At 51.1% G+C, this 19,960-nt stretch overlaps 2 protein-coding genes across 2 annotated transcripts in view; one reads left to right on the forward strand and one right to left on the reverse strand.

Annotated features, from left to right (window-relative positions):
* The window catches only part of LOC123756470 (piwi-like protein Siwi), a 148,853-nt gene that overhangs the window by 67,912 nt on the left and 60,981 nt on the right, over window positions 1-19,960 (reverse strand). The gene's annotated exons all lie outside the window — the stretch shown is intronic.
* Window positions 3,812-8,617, forward strand: LOC138368358 (trophinin-like). Its single transcript, XM_069330887.1, has 2 exons — window positions 3,812-5,147; window positions 8,541-8,617. Exons 1-2 carry the CDS (start codon window positions 3,812-3,814, stop codon window positions 8,615-8,617), a joined length of 1,413 nt encoding a protein of 470 aa, XP_069186988.1.

Raw genomic sequence — 19,960 nt, forward strand, 5'->3', positions numbered from 1 at the left:
GAACATATATCACTAAAAAGCTGGCAGATGAACTACAATTAAGGCCTGTAGCCCAGATGTCATTCAACATCTCAGGGTTTGTAACAGATGCAGGACCTCAAGTCTACCAGGTGGTACAACCATCAGTACGCTTAGGCAGGTACGTCTGTCGAGTACAAGCCATTGTGGTGGACAAAATACCAGTAGACCTACAAGTTCAAGGTCTGAGAGCAACAGCCAAATTCCTGAGAAATAGAGGAATAAAATTGGCAGATAATATTAAGTCTGATCACCTCACTGACTTCGGTCTCCTTGTTGGGACAGACTATTGTCATCGATTCATCGGTAGCCCTACTAAATATCAGGGTATAACCATGTTAAACTCTGCAGGAGGTAAATTACTCTCAGGCCCAGTATCAAGCCTGAGGAGACCTATGCCTGCAGATAAACAATACCAATAGAAATCTAAATTTGTCAGCTGATTATATTTCTCCAGTAGCATTATACTAAGGAGATTATAGCTGACTATACCAACAGAAGTTGATGTTAGTATCATCATTTAAAGCTGGAGATGAGTTCATGAGGCCTCAGTGGCAAATCAGTGAACAGTAGCCTAAAACAGCTACAAGTCACTGCGACCAATGTCACTGAACCCACTGCAGTCTCAGAACCATACTTTACTTTAATGATGAGCTATTCAATCTTCTGAATCAATTAACTAAATTAAACCCCAATAAATTTGATGACTGATTTGATACATTTATTATTTAATCAAGATGTATTCCATGGGCCTCAGTGTTTATATATCAGTGACTAGTTACCTGAAGAAACTTCAAGTTATATCTAATGTCACTGATCTCACTGCAGTCCCTGAATCATACTTGACTGTAGTACTTGATCACATCCAGTCTTCTGGGTTAAATAATATGTAATAAGGCTTGAATATTAGCCTTTCAAGAGTTGACAGGGAAATGAAATCGCATTAGACTTCTAACCCCTGCAACTCTAGTACGGGACATCCGTCCTGTACGAACAGACACAAATGTGTGATTACTAACTACTAACATCAAATTAATCTAATAATTCGAAGGAGGAGTATCGGTGTTCGTCTGTTCTAATTAGGACTTCGACCCGTGAGCAGCCCCCTGGGGAATTATGTCGGAAAATCCGACAGCATTTAATATATCATACAGACAGATAAGAGCTGTGTTGTATAAACAAGTTACCCATAGAAAACGTAACTTGTAGTGGAATTACCATCTAAAGAAAACGGGATATCATCACCACATACCATTATAATTCACCAGCTATTCTGCTGGGAATTATTCTTAAATACATTAGTCTTTGGACTTTACCATCATAAAAACATCTTATATAAATTAACTTAATTATCAATATTAAAGTAGAGTAAATGTAACCCTTCTATCACTTTCTGAAATCTGGACAAAGTAGGCCAGGCGTCAGTGGGGAAGGAGGGCAGCCATTGTTGTTTATTGAGACCAGAGGCTCACACGGGAGCAAATTCGGCTCCTGTTAAATTTACTTGGACGTAGTGTTATGGAACCCAAAGGTGTACCATTGTCAACACGCTGTCTACAAATACAAGTTAAGTGTCTATCCGAAACCCGTTTATCATTCATTTATGGCCATTAATGTCAGGATATAGGGTTAGCCGGTTAGAACGCGAAATCGCCTCATACTAAAGGTAATTAAGCCAGGTCTTTAATGTTCCATGTACTGTATAGTGTTTTCTCTGATATAGCTTGTCATATATAGGATTCTGGCTTCACAGCTAGCGCACTTTTGACAGGTCAAGACGAGGATGCAAGATTATGTGCACCAGTTACTGGGTGATAGAAGCTACCTCAAAGAGGATAATTTGGTGTCTACACTCTAGTTATACCTGGTGGACTAACCTGCTGTACTATAAGAGAAGGAACCTCATCAATGTATGTAGCTATTACTGTAATTTGATTGGCTGCATATGTGTAATATAAACCCCCCCTAATGTGTAGAGGATCGATTTGTGAGATTATGAGATTATTGCAGAAATACAGTCCACTTAACATTATACAAATTGCTATCGAAGTATATAAATTAACGTAAATATAAATTCATATAAATTAAATAAATATAAATCTCACAGGTCGGTTCCCACACCACCTACTGTCCCGTTCCACCTACTGTCCCGTTCCACCTACTGTCCCGTTCTGCCTACTGTCCCGTTCCACCTACTGTCCCGTTCCACCTACTGTCCCGTTCCACCTACTGTCCCGTTCTGCCTACTGTCCCGTTCCACCTACTGTCCCGTTCCACCTACTGTCCCGTTCCACCTACTGTCCCGTTCTGCCTACTGTCCCGTTCCACCTACTGTCCCGTTCCACCTACTGTCCCGTTCCACCTACTGTCCCGTTCCACCTACTGTCCCGTTCTGCCTACTGTCCCGTTCCACCTACTGTCCCGTTCCACCTACTGTCCCGTTCCACCTACTGTCCCGTTCCACCTACTGTCCCGTTCCACCTACTGTCCCGTTCTGCCTACTGTCCCGTTCCACCTACTGTCCCGTTCCACCTACTGTCCCGTTCCACCTACTGTCCCGTTCCACCTACTGTCCCGTTCTGCCTACTGTCCCGTTCCACCTACTGTCCCGTTCCACCTACTGTCCCGTTCCACCTACTGTCCCGTTCTGCCTACTGTCCCGTTCCACCTACTGTCCCGTTCCACCTACTGTCCCGTTCCACCTACTGTCCCGTTCTGCCTACTGTCCCGTTCCACCTACTGTCCCGTTCCACCTACTGTCCCGTTCCACCTACTGTCCCGTTCCACCTACTGTCCCGTTCTGCCTACTGTCCCGTTCCACCTACTGTCCCGTTCCACCTACTGTCCCGTTCCACCTACTGTCCCGTTCCACCTACTGTCCCGTTCCACCTACTGTCCCGTTCCACCTACTGTCCCGTTCCACCTACTGTCCCGTTCCACCTACTGTCCCGTTCCACCTACTGTCCCGTTCCACCTACTGTCCCGTTCTGGCTACTTCGGGTTGTTGTTGTTGTTTTAGGTTTTACGGTGAACAAAATGTCCATGTAGCACGGTCTATAGTGATCCCATAATTAAGTTGGGTTATTCACGATAACCTTGTTACTGTGATATTTGGGTCCTACTTCAGGGGGGTGTAGGGGTGGGGGGTGGGGGGATATGTAGCTTCTGGGGTCCTATCCCCCCCCCCCCTAGCCACAAGGCATGGAGGGGGGAGACAGAGACGTCACTGAGAAGTGCTTGATGGCTGCCTCAAGTGTATTTATATCTCAGACGTCAAGATGTACCTCTGTCTCTGTCTGTCTTGGAGTAATAATTCTTATCTGACAGAGTTTGTTGTTGGGTCGAACTTCAACTCTTGGATCCCCAGCTTCCCAATGTTCGCTTCTTGTTGCTCCCACTTGCTGCTTTTACACAGAAGAGGTGTTTACTCACATCTCTGTGGCTCATCCCCCTCTTGAATATTTTGTATGTCTGGATCATGTGTGCTATATTTTTAATTTCTTTTGTGTCGATTGGTTTAGATATGAATGTATTTTTAGCGACAAAAAAACTACTTCTTTATAAGCTGGACCGTCGTTTTGGTCCCCTATCCTAAACATTACCTTGCATTTGCAGTGATTAACTTCAAATGCATGTATAGATATATGAATGTATGAATGTATGAATGTATTTATGTATGTATGTATGTATACAGGGTGCATGTATACACAAGTAGGGGGGGGGGCCTCTGTACGTCAGTCACCAGCCATGTGTTGACTTAAGATGGTCTTGGTGACGTCATCATCTCAAGGTCATGGAGGTCCTTAGCTTTGCTGCCTTCCCTGGTGCTGCCTTCCCTGGTGCTGCCTTCCCTGGTGCTGCCTTCCCTGGTGCTGTCTTCCCTGGTGCTATCTTCCCTGGTGCTGTCTTCATTCGTGCTGCCTTCCCTGGTGCTGCCTTCCCTGGTGCTGCCTTCCCTGGTGCTGTCTTCCCTGGTGCTGCCTTCCCTGGTGCTGTCTTCCCTGGTGCTGTCTTCATTGGTGCTGCCTTCCCTGGTGCTGTCTTCACTGGTGCTGCCTTCCCTGGTGCTGTCTTCACTGGTGCTGCCTTCCCTGGTGCTGTCTTCCCTGGTGCTGTCTTCACTGGTGCTGCCTTCCCTGGTGCTGTCTTCACTGGTGCTGCCTTCCCTGGTGCTGTCTTCCCTGGTGCTGCCTTCACTGGTGCTGCCTTCCCTGGTGCTGTCTTCATTGGTGCTGCCTTCCCTGGTGCTGTCTTCCCTGGTGCTGTCTTCACTGGTGCTGCCTTCACTGGTGCTGCCTTCCCTGGTGCTGCCTTCCCTGGTGCTGCCTTCCCTGGTGCTGCCTTCACTGGTGCTGCCTTCCCTGGTGCTGCCTTCGCTGGTGCTGCCTTCGCTGGTGCTGCCTTCCCTGGTGCTGTCTTCACTGGTGCTGCATTCCCTGGTGCTGTCTTCACTGGTGCTGCCTTCCCTGGTGCTGTCTTCCCTGGTCCTGCCTTCCCTGGTGCTGCCTTCCCTGGTGCTACCTTCCCTGGTGCTGTCTTCCCTGGTGCTGCCTTCACTGGTGCTGCCTTCCCTGGTGCTGCCTTCCCTGGTGCTGCCTTCACTGGTGCTGCCTTCCCTGGTGCTGCCTTCCCTGGTGCTGTCTTCACTGGTGCTGCCTTCCCTGGTGCTGCCTTCCCTGGTGCTGCCTTCCCTGGTGCTGTCTTCACTGGTGCTGCCTTCCCTGGTGCTGTCTTCCCTGGTGCTGCCTTCCCTGGTGCTGTCTTCACTGGTGCTGCCTTCCCTGGTGCTGCCTTCCCTGGTGCTGTCTTCCCTGGTGCTGCCTTCCCTGGTGCTGCCTTCCCTGGTGCTGCCTTCCCTGGTGCTGCCTTCCCTGGTGCTGCCTTCCCTGGTGCTGCCTTCACTGGTGCTTCCTTCCCTGGTGCTGCCTTCCCTGGTGCTGCCTTCCCTGGTGCTGTCTTCACTGGTGCTGCCTTCCCTGGTGCTGTCTTCACTGGTGCTGCCTTCCCTGGTGCTGCCTTCCCTGGTGCTGCCTTCCCTGGTGCTGCCTTCCCTGGTGCTGCCTTCACTGGTGCTGCCTTCCCTGGTGCTGCCTTCACTGGTGCTGCCTTCCCTGGTGCTGCCTTCCCTGGTGCTGCCTTCACTGGTGCTTCCTTCACTGACGCAACACTACCATACCCCACACCTGCCCCTGCAACACTACCATACCCCACACCTGCCCCTGCAACACTACCATACGCCACACGTGCCCCTGCAACACTACCATACGCCACACGTGCCCCTGCAACACTACCATACCCCACACCTGCCCCTGCAACACTACCATACCCCACACGTGCCCCTGCAACACTACCATACCCCCACACCTGTCCCTGCAACACTACCATACCCCACACCTGCCCCTGCAACACTACCATACCCCCACACCTGCCCCTGCAACACTACCATACCCCCACACCTGCCCCTGCAACACTACCATACCCCACACCTGCCCCTCCAACACTACCATACCCCACACCTGCCCCCTCCAACACTACCATACCCCACACGTGCCCCTGCAACACTACCATACCCCCACACCTGCCCCTGCAACACTACCATACCCCACACCTGCCCCTGCAACACTACCATACCCCACACCTGCCCCTGCAACACTACCATACCCCACACCTGCCCCTCCAACACTACCATACCCCACACCTGCCCCTGCAACACTACCATACCCCACACCTGCCCCCTCCAACACTACCATACCCCCACACCTGCCCCCTCCAACACTACCATACCCCACACCTGCCCCCTGCAACACTACCATACCCCACACCTGCCCCTCCAACACTACCATACCCCACACCTGCCCCTCCAACACTACCATACCCCACACCTGCCCCCTCCAACACTACCATACCCCACACGTGCCCTGGGTAGGTGTTGAGGACTGTGACGTCACACTGGCGGAGCGTGACGCCAAAGGTGTGATAACCGGTCCAGGCCGGTTCTCGCCTCCCCCCCCCCCCTTCCTCCCAGTACATGTCTTACCCCTTCCATCATATGTCTTACCCCTTCCATCATCCATCTCCACCATTCTGGTCACCATTTGGTCCGGGAGACATCTCCCGTCACGCAGGGTGCAGTCGCACCTCCACAGATCTCCAGTATCAGCTCTTGATACTGGTAATGGCTCAAAAGGGCCACCACTTACGGGCTATTCATGCCCGTGCCACCTTTTGGGTGGCTTAATCTTTATCATTATCATCATCTCCCCTTCCTCTCCCATCTCCCCCCTTTCTGTGTGTCTCTTACTGTCTCTGCTCTCCTTGGTCTGTGTGAGAGAGAGAGAGAGAGAGAGAGAGAGAGAGAGAGAGAGAGAGAGAGAGAGAGAGAGAGAGAGAGAGAGAGAGAGAGAGAGAGAGAGAGAGAGAGAACGAGAACTTAAAACCCGGACCAGGTTCAACATGAGGCGGGTACGAGGAGCTAGAGCTCCGTCACCCCTTATGGATAGGACAAGAGCAGAAGCATTAGCAACGTTAATATCTTCATGTTACTTACAATAATAATATTACTTATTGTGTGTGTACATAACTTGGAAGGGAAGGAAGTGATGTCAAGTCCACTATGGGCTCACCATAGACGGTGCTACTTGGAACGTTTTGTTCCAAGTGGAGGATATCCGCTTGAAGAAGAACTCAGCTTTTGAAAGGATGGAAAATACGACCTTATGTAGCTAGCACAGTCGGTTCATAGTCACAGTAAGTCCCCCCAGGGCAGGACGAGACGTGTGGCTACACGTCCACACACCTGATGCTTCTGTTCACCTAACAACAAATAGGTGAGAAGGCTGGTCATTGTCCCCACAATGGAAAAAAGACTGTTCCCCCTGATTTGAGAAACGTCAAATTTGCTGTCGTTGTTATATATATATATATATATATATATATGCAAACAAGCCTGAATGGTCCCCAGGACTATATACAACTGAAAACTCACACCCCAGAAGTGACTCGAACCCATACTCCCACAACTGGTATGTACAGGGACGCCTTAATCCGCTTGACCATCACGACCGGACATAAGGACATAAGGATAGCCTCGGCTATCACTTCCTTATGTCCGGTCGTGATGGTCAAGCGGATTAAGGCGTCCCTGTACATACCAGTTGTGGGAGTATGGGTTCGAGTCACTTCTGGGGTGTGAGTTTTCAGTTATATATATATATATATATATATATATATATATATATATATATATATATATATATATATATATATATATATATATGTCGTACCTAGTAGCCAGAACTCACTTCTCAGCCTACTATGCAAGGCCCGATTTGCCTAATAAGCCAAGTTTTCCTGAATTAATATATTTTATATAATTTTTTTCTTATGAAATGATAAAGCTTCCCATTTCATTATGTATGAGGTCAATTTTTTTTATTGGAGTTAAAATTAACGTAGATATATGACCGAACCTAACCAACCCTACCTAACCTAATCTAACTTATCTTTATAGGTAAGGTTAGGTTAGGTAGCCAAAAAAAGCTAGGTTAGGTTAGGTTAGGTAGGTTAGGTAGACGAAAAAACATTAATTCATGAAAACTTGGCTTATTAGGCAAATCGGGCCTTGCATAGTAGGCTGAGAAGTGAGTTCTGGCTATTAGGTACGACATATATATATATATATATATATATATATAATATATATATATATATATATATATATATATATATATATATATATATATATATATATATATATATATATATATATATATATATATATATATATATATATATATATATATATATATATATATTACCAAAGATACAAAAAGACTGAGCATCGCGGCTACAGGTTGGGTAATGACCTCAGTTTTAAAGGTTCCGGCTTATGGGCGCCCCCGCCCCCTCCTTCCCTTGCCCCCTGCAGGGGCGGAAGGGGGGATTGTGGGAAGGGGGGCATGAGAACAAGCCTTTATTTACCCTGTGAGTCCCAACACCACCTGGTGTGGCTGTGTGCTCACTCCACCATGAAGGTCACTCACTCACACGCACACACACTCACTCACTCTCACTCACACATTATAGTATTATAATACTACGACTAGTTGCACACCTAGAAAGAATTAGGTTTGTAAGTGAACAACAACACAGCTTTAGAGCAGAGAAATCCTGCCTGACGAACCTCCTGGAGTTTTATGATAAGGTAATGAAAACAAGACAAGACAGAGAAGGATAGGAAGATTACATATTTCTGGACTGCCAAAAAGCCTTTGATACAGTACCACACAGAAGGCTACTATGCAAACTTGAGAGGCAGGCGGGAGAAGGCGGCAACGCATTAACATGGGTAAGGACTTACCTAACAGACAGGTGTCAGAGAGTGACAGTGAGGGGCGAGGAGTGGGACTGGCGGAGAGTAACAAGCGGGGTGCCTCAAGGATCACTCCTGGGTCCCATACTATTCCTCATTTATATAAACGTCTTGACTGCAGGAGTTGAGACTTATGTGTCAATGTTTGCAGATGATGCAAAACTAACGAGGAGGATTGAGGCTGATGAGGACTGTAAGATTCTTCAGGACGACTTGAACAGGTTGTAGAGCTGGTCTGAGAAATGGTTGCTAGAGTTCAACACCAGCAAATGTAAGGTGTTGAAATGGGATCAGAAGCCAGGAGACCGAAAGGCCGATACCTGATGAAGAGAAACTACCTCCCTATAACGACTAGAGAAAAGGATCTGGGAGTGACATAACACCCAACCTAACTCCAGAGGCCCATATTAATTACGGGCTCACCATAGCCCGTGCTACTTGCCCCGTTCCTGTGCCAGGTAAGTCCACTACGGGCTCACCATAGCCCGTGCTACTTGCCCCGTTCCTGTGCCAGGTAAGTCCACTACGGGCTCACCATAGCCCGTGCTACTTGCCCCGTTCCTGTGCCAGGTAAGTCCACTACGGACTCACCATAGCCCGTGCTACTTGCCCCGTTCCTGTGCCAGGTAAGTCCACTACGGGCTCACCATAGCCCGTGCTACTTGGAACATGTTCCGAGTAGCTGAATCTATAACAACAACAACAACAGAGCTGAGTTGATAATAGTCTTGGCGCTTTCCCCCTGATAAATCCCTCCATACGCCGTGTCGACCAATAGACGGATGAGGGGACACAGATGGACACCCAGTGTCTAAATGAACCACATGTAGCACGGGCTATGGTGAGCCCGGAGGCATATATATAGTGCTGGACGGGTCCAGGCCTCGTCGTTCACAGGGCGGGTGTGAGAGAGAGACACCAGGTGTGTGTGTGAGAGACGCACCAGCTGTGTGTGAGAGACGCACCAGGTGTGTGAGAGACGCACCAGGTGTGTGAGAGACGCACCAGGTGTGTGTGAGAGACGCACCAGGTGTGTGAGAGACACACCAGGTGTGGAAGTTAGCGGGTGTGCGCAGGAGACAGCGAGAGGGTGTCAAGGGTGGAGCTTGGCAGGTGGGCGGGGACCTGGGTGTGTGGGGGGGAAGGTGGGTGTTGGGGGAGGGGGGGGGGGGGGAAGGAAGGAAGGAGGGGGGCAAGAAGAGAGAGAGAGAGAGGGGGGCGAGGCCCCCCACCTTGCGCAAGAGGTCCCCCTAACCCCCCGGACGCAGCACTTGTGTGTGGCAGCGGGCCGCCGCCACCCACACCCGGCCTCCCGACCCACACACCTGACTATGGCTTCCTCCTCACCAGCGGCAACTGTCACTCAACCCCCTGGCTCACCTCTGGACATGTTACCACTTGTGTACACCTGAAGCGCCTTCATGTAGGCTCGAACACTATCAAGTACACACCGCTTCGTTCCTACCTGGAACATCTTCAGAAAGGGGGGGGGGTTGTGTATATATGGTAAGGGGAATACACTCAGGTGTATGTATGTATGTATACTCAGGTGTATGTATGTATGTATACTCAGGTGTATGTATGTATGTATGTATACTCAGCTAGACGTGAGGTGCAGGTTAAGACAGTCAAGTTCAAGTACGTTTATTGAGAAAATAAAATAGCAGCTTAGGCTATTTCAACCCTCCCTTACTAGGCTATTTCAACCCTGCTTTGCTAGGCTATTTCAACCCTGCTTTGCTAGGCTATTTCAACCCTGCTTTGCTAGGCTATTTCAACCCTGCTTTGCTAGGCTATTTCAACCCTGCTTTGCTAGGCTATTTCAACCCTGCTTTGCTAGGCTATTTCAACCCTCCTTTGCTAGGCTATTTCAACCCTCCTTTGCTAGGCTATTTCAACCCTCTTTTGCTAGGCTATTTCAACCCTGCTTTGCTAGGCTATTTCAACCCTCCTTTGCTAGGCTATTTCAACCCTCCTTTGCTAGGCTATTTCAACCCTCTTTTGCTAGGCTATTTCAACCCTGCTTTGCTAGGCTATTTCAACCCTCCTTTGCTATGCTATTTCAACCCTGCTTTGCTAGGCTATTTCAACCCTCCTTTGCTAGGCTATTTCAACCCTGCTTTGCTAGGCTATTTCAACCCTCCTTTGCTAGGCTATTTCAACCCTGCTTTGATAAACCCTTTGGACATCAAATCCAAATATTACAGAGCTCGAATACCTGTGGATCGTTGGTTGAGAGGCATAGATAGGTTACAACCTCTCTCTCTCTCTCACACGCACACACACGCACACACACACACACACACACACACACACACACACACACACACACACACACACACACACACACACACACACACACACACACACACCAAGCTGTTTGTACACCTTAATCGGGTCTACGCTAATCCCAATATCTTTTTGCTTATCTTTATTTAAGAAAATCCAATATAAATCATATATACACAAGTTTTACAAGGCAATATAACATTATACTTCTGGCACTGGTGGGGCGTCCGGCGGGCTGTCACTTGATGCCTCCGAGTATCTCACCGCTCAGGTTACCATCTTCCCCTACACTGGTTTGTTCTCATTTCCCCCCTCACAGCTCCCCTCTTTCTCTGTTCTCTCCAACCGTCGCTCGCTGCCTTCCCTCCCGGTACGCAGTCTCTCCCCTCGGCCTGGTAACAGTCCCCTCGACTCTCTTAGTATCTCCCCTCGTCTCTGTTAGGTCTCCCTCGTCTCTGTTGACAGTGCTTCCTCTCGTCTCTGTTGACAGTGCCTCCCCTTGTCTCTGTTGACAGTGTCTCTCCTCGTCTCTGTTGACAGTGTCTGCCCTCGTCTCTGTTGACAGTGTCTCTCCTCGTCTCTGTTGACAGTGTCTGCCCTCGTCTCTGTTGACAGTGTCTGCCCTCGTCTCTGTTGACAGTGTCTGCCCTCGTCTCTGTTGACAGTGTCTGCCCTCGTCTCTGTTGACAGTGTTTCCCCTCGTCTCTGTTGACAGTGTTTCCCCTCGTCTCTGTTGACAGTGTCTCCCCTCGTCTCTGTTGACAGTGTCTCTCCTCGTCTCTGTTGACAGTGTTTGCCCTCGTCTCTGTTGACAGTGTCAGCCCTCGTCTCTGTTGACAGTGTCTGCCCTCGTCTCTGTTGACAGTGTTTCCCCTCGTCTCTGTTGACAGTGTTTCCCCTCGTCTCTGTTGACAGTTTCCCCTCGTCTCTGTTGACAGTGTTTCCCCCCGTCTCTGCTGACAGTGTTTCCCCTCGTCTCTGCTGACAGTGTTTCCCCTCGTCTCTGTTGACAGTGTCTGCCCTCGTCTCTGTTCACAGTGTTTCCCCTCGTCTCTGTTGACAGTGTCTGCCCTCGTCTCTGTTGACAGTGTTTCCCCTCGTCTCTGCTGACAGTGTTTCCCCTCGTCTCTGTTGACTGTCTGCCCTCGTCTCTGTTGACAGTGTCTGCCCTCGTCTCTGTTGACAGTGTTTCCCCTCGTCTCTGTTGACAGTGTTTCCCCTCGTCTCTGTTGACAGTGTTTCCCCTCGTCTCTGTTGACAGTGTTTCCCCTCGTCTCTGTTGACGAGGGAAGACCAACATGGTTTTAGAGGATGGTTAATGATAGGGTGGATTACGAGAACGTTCAAATCCAGGGATCCCATCACAATGGTTGTACTCTTCAAGTCACTTGTGTTGTCCCGTCTTGAGTACTGCTCAGTACTCACTTCCCCCTTCAGAGCAGGAGATTGCTGAAATAGAGGGAATACAGAGAACATATACGGCACGCATAGTCGCAATAAAGCACCTAAATAGCCCTCCAAATGTACTCACTAGAAAGAAGACGAGAGAGATATCAAATAATATACACCTGGAAGATACTGGAGGGCCAAGTACCAAATCTACACAGTAAAATAACAACGTACTGGAGTGAACGATATGGAAGAAAATGCAGAATAGAACCAGTGAAGAGCAGAGGTGCCATAGGCACAATCAGAGAACACTGTATAAACATCAGAGGTCCACTGTTGTTAGATTTATTCCTCCAAGGAGTGCCGGACCAACCGGGCTGTGGTGGGTATGTGGGCCTGCGGCCCGCTCCAAGCAACAGCCTGGTGGACCAAACTCTCACAAGTCAAGCCTGGCCTCGGGCCGGGCTTGGGGAGTAGAAGAACTCCCAGAACCCCATCAGCCAGGTATCAACCAGAGGAGGAAGATCAACATAGTTTTAAATTGGCAAACTGCATTTTCCTATAGTGTGAATGGAGAGCCCAGCGGCTTTCTTCCTACAGAGGAAGAAAGCCTTTCTTCCTCTCTTAGGAGGGACAGGTTGGAGCAGAACAGGTACTCACCTAGTGGTGCTTGCGGGGGTTGAGCTCCGGCTCTTTGGTCCCGCTTCTCAACCGTCAATCAACAGGTGGGCTCTATCATATCTACACTTGAAACTGTGTATGGAGTCAGCCTCCACCACATCACTGTCTAATGCATTCCATTTGTCTACTACTCTGACACTAAAAAAGTTCTTTCTAATATCTCTGTGGCTCATTTGGGCACTCAGTTTCCACCTGTGTCCCCTTGTGCGTGTGCCCCTTGTGTTAAATAGCCTGTCTTTATCTACCCTATCAATTCCCTTCAGAATCTTGAATGTGGTGATCATGTCCCCCCTAACTCTTCTGTCTTCCAGCGACGTGAGGTTTAATTCCCGTAGTCTCTCCTCGTAGCTCATACCTCTCAGCTCGGGTACTAGTCTGGTGGCAAACCTTTGAACCTTTTCCAGTTTAGTCTTATCCTTGACTAGATACGGACTCCATGCTGGGGCTGCATACTACAGGATTGGTCTGACATATGTGGTATACCAAGCTCTGAATTGTGGGTATGATGGTGTCCAATCATGAGTATAGCGCTGCCCAGTAAACTACTCCTCCAGCCGAAAGTGATTTCCTATACTGTCAAAATCTTGAGAATAGGCAAAATAGGCAAGCAAATCCAGGTGGAAGCCACCCTGTATGGGTGGTCAAAGAGTGGAATGCACAGACAAAAGTTGTGGAAGCCTCCTCCAAGACTTTATAATGACAAAAGTATTCATACATCAGGAAATACACCACAAAAATATACAACAGGTACAACAAGAGCCAGATTTCAGTACTAGCAGTATATGTTAGGTAAGTAGTTCAGTGAGGACAGAAGAAAATGTATATATGCTGGTTAGCATTGTAAATGTGTGGCCAAGTCTGTGGCAGAAAATTAAAAACAAAAAAACTCCTCTTTCCTCACCCTTCCTTCCTCTCTTCTGTCTCTCATTTCCCCTTCTGCTCCTCCTATTCTTTCCATTCCTCCTCCTCCTCCTCCTCCTCCTCCTTCAACTCTCAGGTGATGCTGACAAACATATCCGGGGATTTTCCTCAGGGGATTCCCAGCCCTAATTCTTCCCTGGAACACCGTGGCTCCTGCACGGTACTCCCCTAGTACACTCCCCCTGACACTGGTTACATCACAGTACTCCCCTAGTACACACCTTCATCACAGTACTTGTCTAACAGTGGTAGTGGTGGAGGTAGTGGTGGTGCCTCCTATCATGTGGCGATGGTGGAGATACAGGAGTGGTGGGGGGTTAAGATGAAGGGGGAGGGGGGAGTGGGGGGCTGGGGGAGGAGGGGGGGCTGGGGGAGGGGGGAGTGGGGGGCTGGGGGAGGAGGGGGGGGGGGCTGGGGGAGGGGGGGGGGAAGGGGAATATTCTGGTGGGTGAGTGAGAGCCAAAGTCGTAGTCAGCGAGAGGTTTGAGACGCGTGGCTCAGGTGAGGGACCTGTGGTGAAAGTTGACCCCAATGTTGGTCCCCCACTACCCCCCCCCCTCACGTCACACCCTCAGGCCCATCACGTCACCTCATGTTATTCCCCCCCCCCCTACACACCCATCACTACTACCATACACCCATCACCACCAGGCCACACCCATCACCACCATCATACACCCATCACCACCAGGCCACACCCATCACCACCAGGCCACACCCATCACCACCACCAGGCCACACCCATCACCACCACCAGGCCACACCCATCACCAGGCCACACCCATCACCACCACCAGGCCACACCCATCACCAGGCCACACCCATCACCACCACCAGGCCACACCCATCACCACCACCAGGCCACACCCATCACCACCACCAGGCCACACCCATCACCACCACCAGGCCACACCCATCACCACCACCAGGCCACACCCATCACCACCAGGCCACACCCATCACCACCAGGCCACACCCATCACCACCACCAGGCCACACCCATCACCACCAGGCCACACCCATCACCACCAGGCCACACCCATCACCACCACCAGGCCACACCCATCACCACCACCAGGCCACACCCATCACCACCACCAGGCCACACCCATCACCACCACCAGGCCACACCCATCACCACCACCAGGTCACACCCATCACCACCACCAGGCCACACCCATCACCACCACCAGGCCACACCCATCACCACCACCAGGCCACACCCATCACCACCACCACCAGGCCACACCCATCACCACCATCAGGCCACACCCATCACCACCACCAGGCCACACCCATCACCACCACCACCAAGTCACACCCATCACCACCACCAGGCCACACCCATCACCACCACCAGGCCACACCCATCACCACCACCACCAGGTCACACCCATCACCACGCCACACCCATCACCACCACCAGGCCACACCCATCATCACCACCACCAGGTCACACCCATCACCACCAGGCCACACCCATCATCACCACCACCAGGTCACACCCATCACCACGCCACACCCATCACCACCACCAGGCCACACCCATCACCACCACCAGGCCACACCCATCATCACCACCACCAGGCCACACCCATCACCACCACCAGGCCACACCCATCACCACCACCAGGCCACACCCATCATCATCACCAGGCCACACCCATCACCACCACGCCACACCTATCACCACCACGCCACACCTATCACCACCACGCCACACCCATCACCACCACCACGCCACACCCATCACCACCACCACGCCACACCTACCACCACAAGGTCACACCCATCACCACCACCACGCCACACCCATCACCACCACCACGCCACACCTACCACCACCACGCCACACCCATCACCACCACCACGCCACACCCATCACCACCACCACGCCACACCTACCACCACCACGCCACACCCATCACCACCACCACGCCACACCTACCACCACCAGGCCACATCCATCACCACCACCAGGCCACACCCATCACCACCACCACGCCACACCCATCACCACCACCACGCCACACCCATCACCACCAGGCCACACCCATCACCACTTCAGTGGACATAGCCAAGTGGTGGAGTGTGTTAGGTGTGGTGAGGGTGGGGGTGGGGGTGGGGGACAGGTGTGTGATAGATGTGTTGTACAGGTGTGTGCGGGGTGTGGTGAGGGTGGGGGTGGGGGACAGGTGTGTGATAGATGTGTTGTACAGGTGTGTGCGGGGTGACCACACAAGCACCCAGATATAAGGTCACCTTCAGGCCAGACCTTCACGACAGCTGTGGTGAAAGTACAGTGTCGCAGCGCAGGCAGGGAGGCAGGCAGGCAGGCAGGCAGGCAGGGAGGCAGGCAGGCAGGCAGGCAGGGAGGCAGGCAGGCAGGCAGGCAGGCAGGCAGGCAGGGAGGCAGGGAGGCAGGCAGGCAGGGAGGCAGGCAGGCAGGCAGGCAGGCAGGCAGGCAGGCAGGGAGGCAGGGAGGCAGGCAGGCAGGCAGGCAGGGAGGCAGGCAGGGAGGCAGGCAGGGAGGCAGGGAGGCAGGCAGGCAGGGAGGCAGGCAGACAGGGAGGCAAGCAGGCAGGCAGGCAGGCAGGCAGGCAGGCAGGGAGGCAGGCAGGCAGAGAGGCAGGCAGGCAGGGAGGCAGGCAGGCAGGCAGGGAGGAAGGCAGGCAGGGAGGCAGGCAGGCAGGCAGGCAGACAGGCAGACAGGCAGGTAGGCAGGCAGACAGACAGGCAGGCAGGCAGGGAGGCAGGCAGGCAGGCAGGCAGGCAGGGAGGCAGGCAGGCAGGCAGGCAGGCAGACAAACAGACAGACAGACAGACAGGCAGACAGGCAGACAGACAGACAGGCAGGCAGACAGGCAGACAGACAGACAGGCAGGCAGGCAGACAGACAGGCAGGCAGGGAGGGAGGCAGACAGGCAGGCAGGCAGGCAGGCAGACAGGCAGGCAGGCAGGCAGGCAGGCAGACAGACAGACAGGCAAGCAGGCAGGCAGGCAGGCAGACAGGCAGGCAGGCAGACAGGCAGGCAGGCAGGCAGGCAGGCCGGCAGACAGACAGGCAGGCAGGCAGGCCGGCAGACAGACAGGCAGGCAGGCAGACAGACAGGCAGGCAGACAGACAGACAGACAGGCAGGCAGGCAGGCAGGCAGACAGACAGACAGGCAGGCAGGCAGGCAGGCAGGCAGGCAGGCAGGCAGGCAGGCAGGCAGGCAGGCAGACAGACAGGCAGGTAGGCAGGCAGACAGGCAGACAGGCAGGCAGGCAGGCAGGCAGGCAGGCAGACAGACAGACAGACAGACAGGCAGGCAGGCAGGCAGGCAGGCAGACAGGCCGGCAAGCAGACAGACACAGCCATGTTGGGTATAATACCCGTGGAGGAGCACCCTGGAATAAGACGGTGGGCATCTCTCTTTTTTTTATCTTTATTTAAGAAAATACAACAGCATCAACAACAACAACAACAACAACAACAACAACAACAACAGTAGTGGTATATAAGCACACCCGACTGTGGGCCTGACGGCTGAGCGGACAGCGCTTGGCATTCATAGTCCTGAGGTTCCGTCTTCGATCCCCGGCTGAGGCGGAAACCTATGGGCAGAGTTTCTTTCACCCTGATGCCCCTGTTCACCTAGCAGTAAATAGGTACCTGGGAGTTAGACAGCTGCTACGGGCTGCTGCTTCCTGGAAGGTGTGTAACAAAAAGGAGGCCTGGTCGAGGACCGGGCCGCGGGGACGCTAAGCCCCGAAATCATCTCAAGATAACCACGCTGCCACACCTGAAGGACTCAGCCACACCTCACCAACACTACCACACCTAAAGGACTCAACCACACCTCACCAACACTACCACACCTGAAGGACTCAGCCACACCTCACCAACACTACCACACCGGAAAGACTCAGCCACACCTCACCAACACTACCACACCTGAAGGACTCAGCCACACCTCACCAACACTACCACACCGGAAGTCTAGTGACAACACTGTCTCCCGTGCAGCCTTGTAACACATACACGACCCTGCACCAACACCGTCCTCCGCTCCTCAATTCATCACAAACATCTACGAGGATTCGAACCTGCGTCCGAGAGCATCCCAGACGCTGCCTTGATCGACTGAGCTACGACACGGTAGTCGACACCAGGCCCGGGAACAAGGCGACCAGAGCCTCGGTGCATGCACAACAGCGCTATATATTCCTCTCGTGTCGAGCCCTTGAAGGATGGGGACGCAGGGTAGAGGCCCACCACAGTGACCTCCACCACACACCCGCACACACCTGCCCACCGTAAGGTTGGAACACCCACAAGCATCCGGCAACAGCAGGATAGACTGAACTATTGTACACACAAACACTTCACCAATCAAGAAGCCGTGCATTCAACAATCAAGTGCCCTACAGCTGTTCGTCTGGTCCGGGGCCGCAGCACGGCTTCCGGTCACAACCGTCAACAACTTCCGGTCAAGATCCGGCCACACACTCCCAATACAACAGCTGTAACCTGCTGTATAATACAGCAACATCCATAAAGCATATTACAGCCATGGCATAAGGTCAGTGTCAATGTCCAGAGACTCAGTCAACGACTTGTAGTGGAGTACAATGTCCTGTGGTACAATGTTCTGTAGTACAATGTCCTGTAGTACAATGTCCTGTAGTACAATGTCCTGTGGTACAATGTCCTGTGGTACAATGTCCTGTGGTACAATGTTCTGTGGTACAATGTCCTGTAGTACAATGTCCTGTTGTAACGGGGGGTGGGGGAAATAGCTCTATCTTGTCCATTATTCCACCCCCCAGTTAACTAACGAGGCCGGGGGAAACAGCTCTCTCTAGTCCGTTATCCCGTCCCCAGTTAGCTAACTATTCTAGAGCACTCCCAGAGTTCCTAAGGCAGCCTCTCTCGTTCAACACCTTGTAACCTAGGTATTCGACTACCTAGGTGCTAAGACTACAAGGCGCCGTCACTTGATCAGCTACCCGAAACTCTAGAGAGAACTCTAGAATACAGAATCATTGCCACAAACGTATAAGAGAAAACGAGAGGAAAGAAATGAATAGTGAAGTAATTAGTGAGGGTTTGGGGTGAGAGGTAGGGAGGTGGGAGGAGCGAGGAGGGTCATTAGTTGAAAGTGAGAGTTTAGAGAAGGGCGGAGGGAGAGGTGCAGATAGGTAGAAGTAGAAGAGTAGATAGTAGACGTAGAAGAGTAGATAGTAGAAGACGAAATGCTGCCACCATCCATTCATGATCATTACATACAAGACAAGGAATGGAACTTGCCTGTATCACAAAATTCTCAAAAGATGTTATCATGAGTTCATTATTAGTATGTTCCCTCTGTACCATGTATCAACTCCAAACATGTACTCGTTAATATCATGAAACCAGTAACCACAGAGGCTTTCTCACCTCAACTCAAAATCTCTAGGGAACAAAGTTAAACACAATTTAAATAATAAATTCATAATTATATTTCCCATGAAGTATCATAATTTAGCAATTCAATTAAAATGTTCCAGTTTAATATGCAAAGTGAGTCATCATCCAAGAATTCGAGAACCCTACAACTTGACTGCCCCTGATCATCACACAACACTTGTAAAACACGACCAAGTCACCTTAATGTTCACTCACCGAGGACTGAGTCTAAGTTGAATAGAGAGGGGGGGGGGTCTGTAGTTGACAGAGACTGTCTCGCCCCTGCCGGCCGACAGCCTCCCTGGTAGGGACGTCGTCTCTCTCTCGTCTGCTGCTCTGTCTGTTAATGCCTTTTTTGCTGGATAGCTCTCCGAGTTTATATTGGGGAACCTAGTAGCTAACTCCGCCCACAAGTAGATAGCCTCCGGCACTACCAAGCCACTCCTTAAACGTCGGCTTGTTTGAAGGCTACCAGCCTACAATTAAGAGCTTAGCGGAAGCAAGGTGAAATTCTCATGATCTGACCTCAGGTCACTTGAGGTCATTAACGCTTTGAGGTGTGAGATCTCAGGCAGACAACTGGCGCCTTTCCAAATCCCTGTCTGTGACTCATATTCTATATATATTTTAAATAAACTAACCCAAACACTTTTACAGTGTTACATCTCCCCTTCTCCCCGAAATAAAGTTTTTGCAACACTGCTAAAGCAAGCTAGCTGTGTGCAACAACTTTATTAACGAAAAAAAAAATACATCCTAGCTAAACAAATATACATCATCCTACTCTAAAAAATGAAATATGTAGACAGACGTCCATTGTCTCTGGCTGGGCGACGTCACTGCTTGGTCTTGTAGATAA

Source organism: Procambarus clarkii, chromosome 25, assembly GCF_040958095.1.
Source record: "Procambarus clarkii isolate CNS0578487 chromosome 25, FALCON_Pclarkii_2.0, whole genome shotgun sequence".
NCBI lineage: Eukaryota > Metazoa > Arthropoda > Malacostraca > Decapoda > Cambaridae > Procambarus > Procambarus clarkii.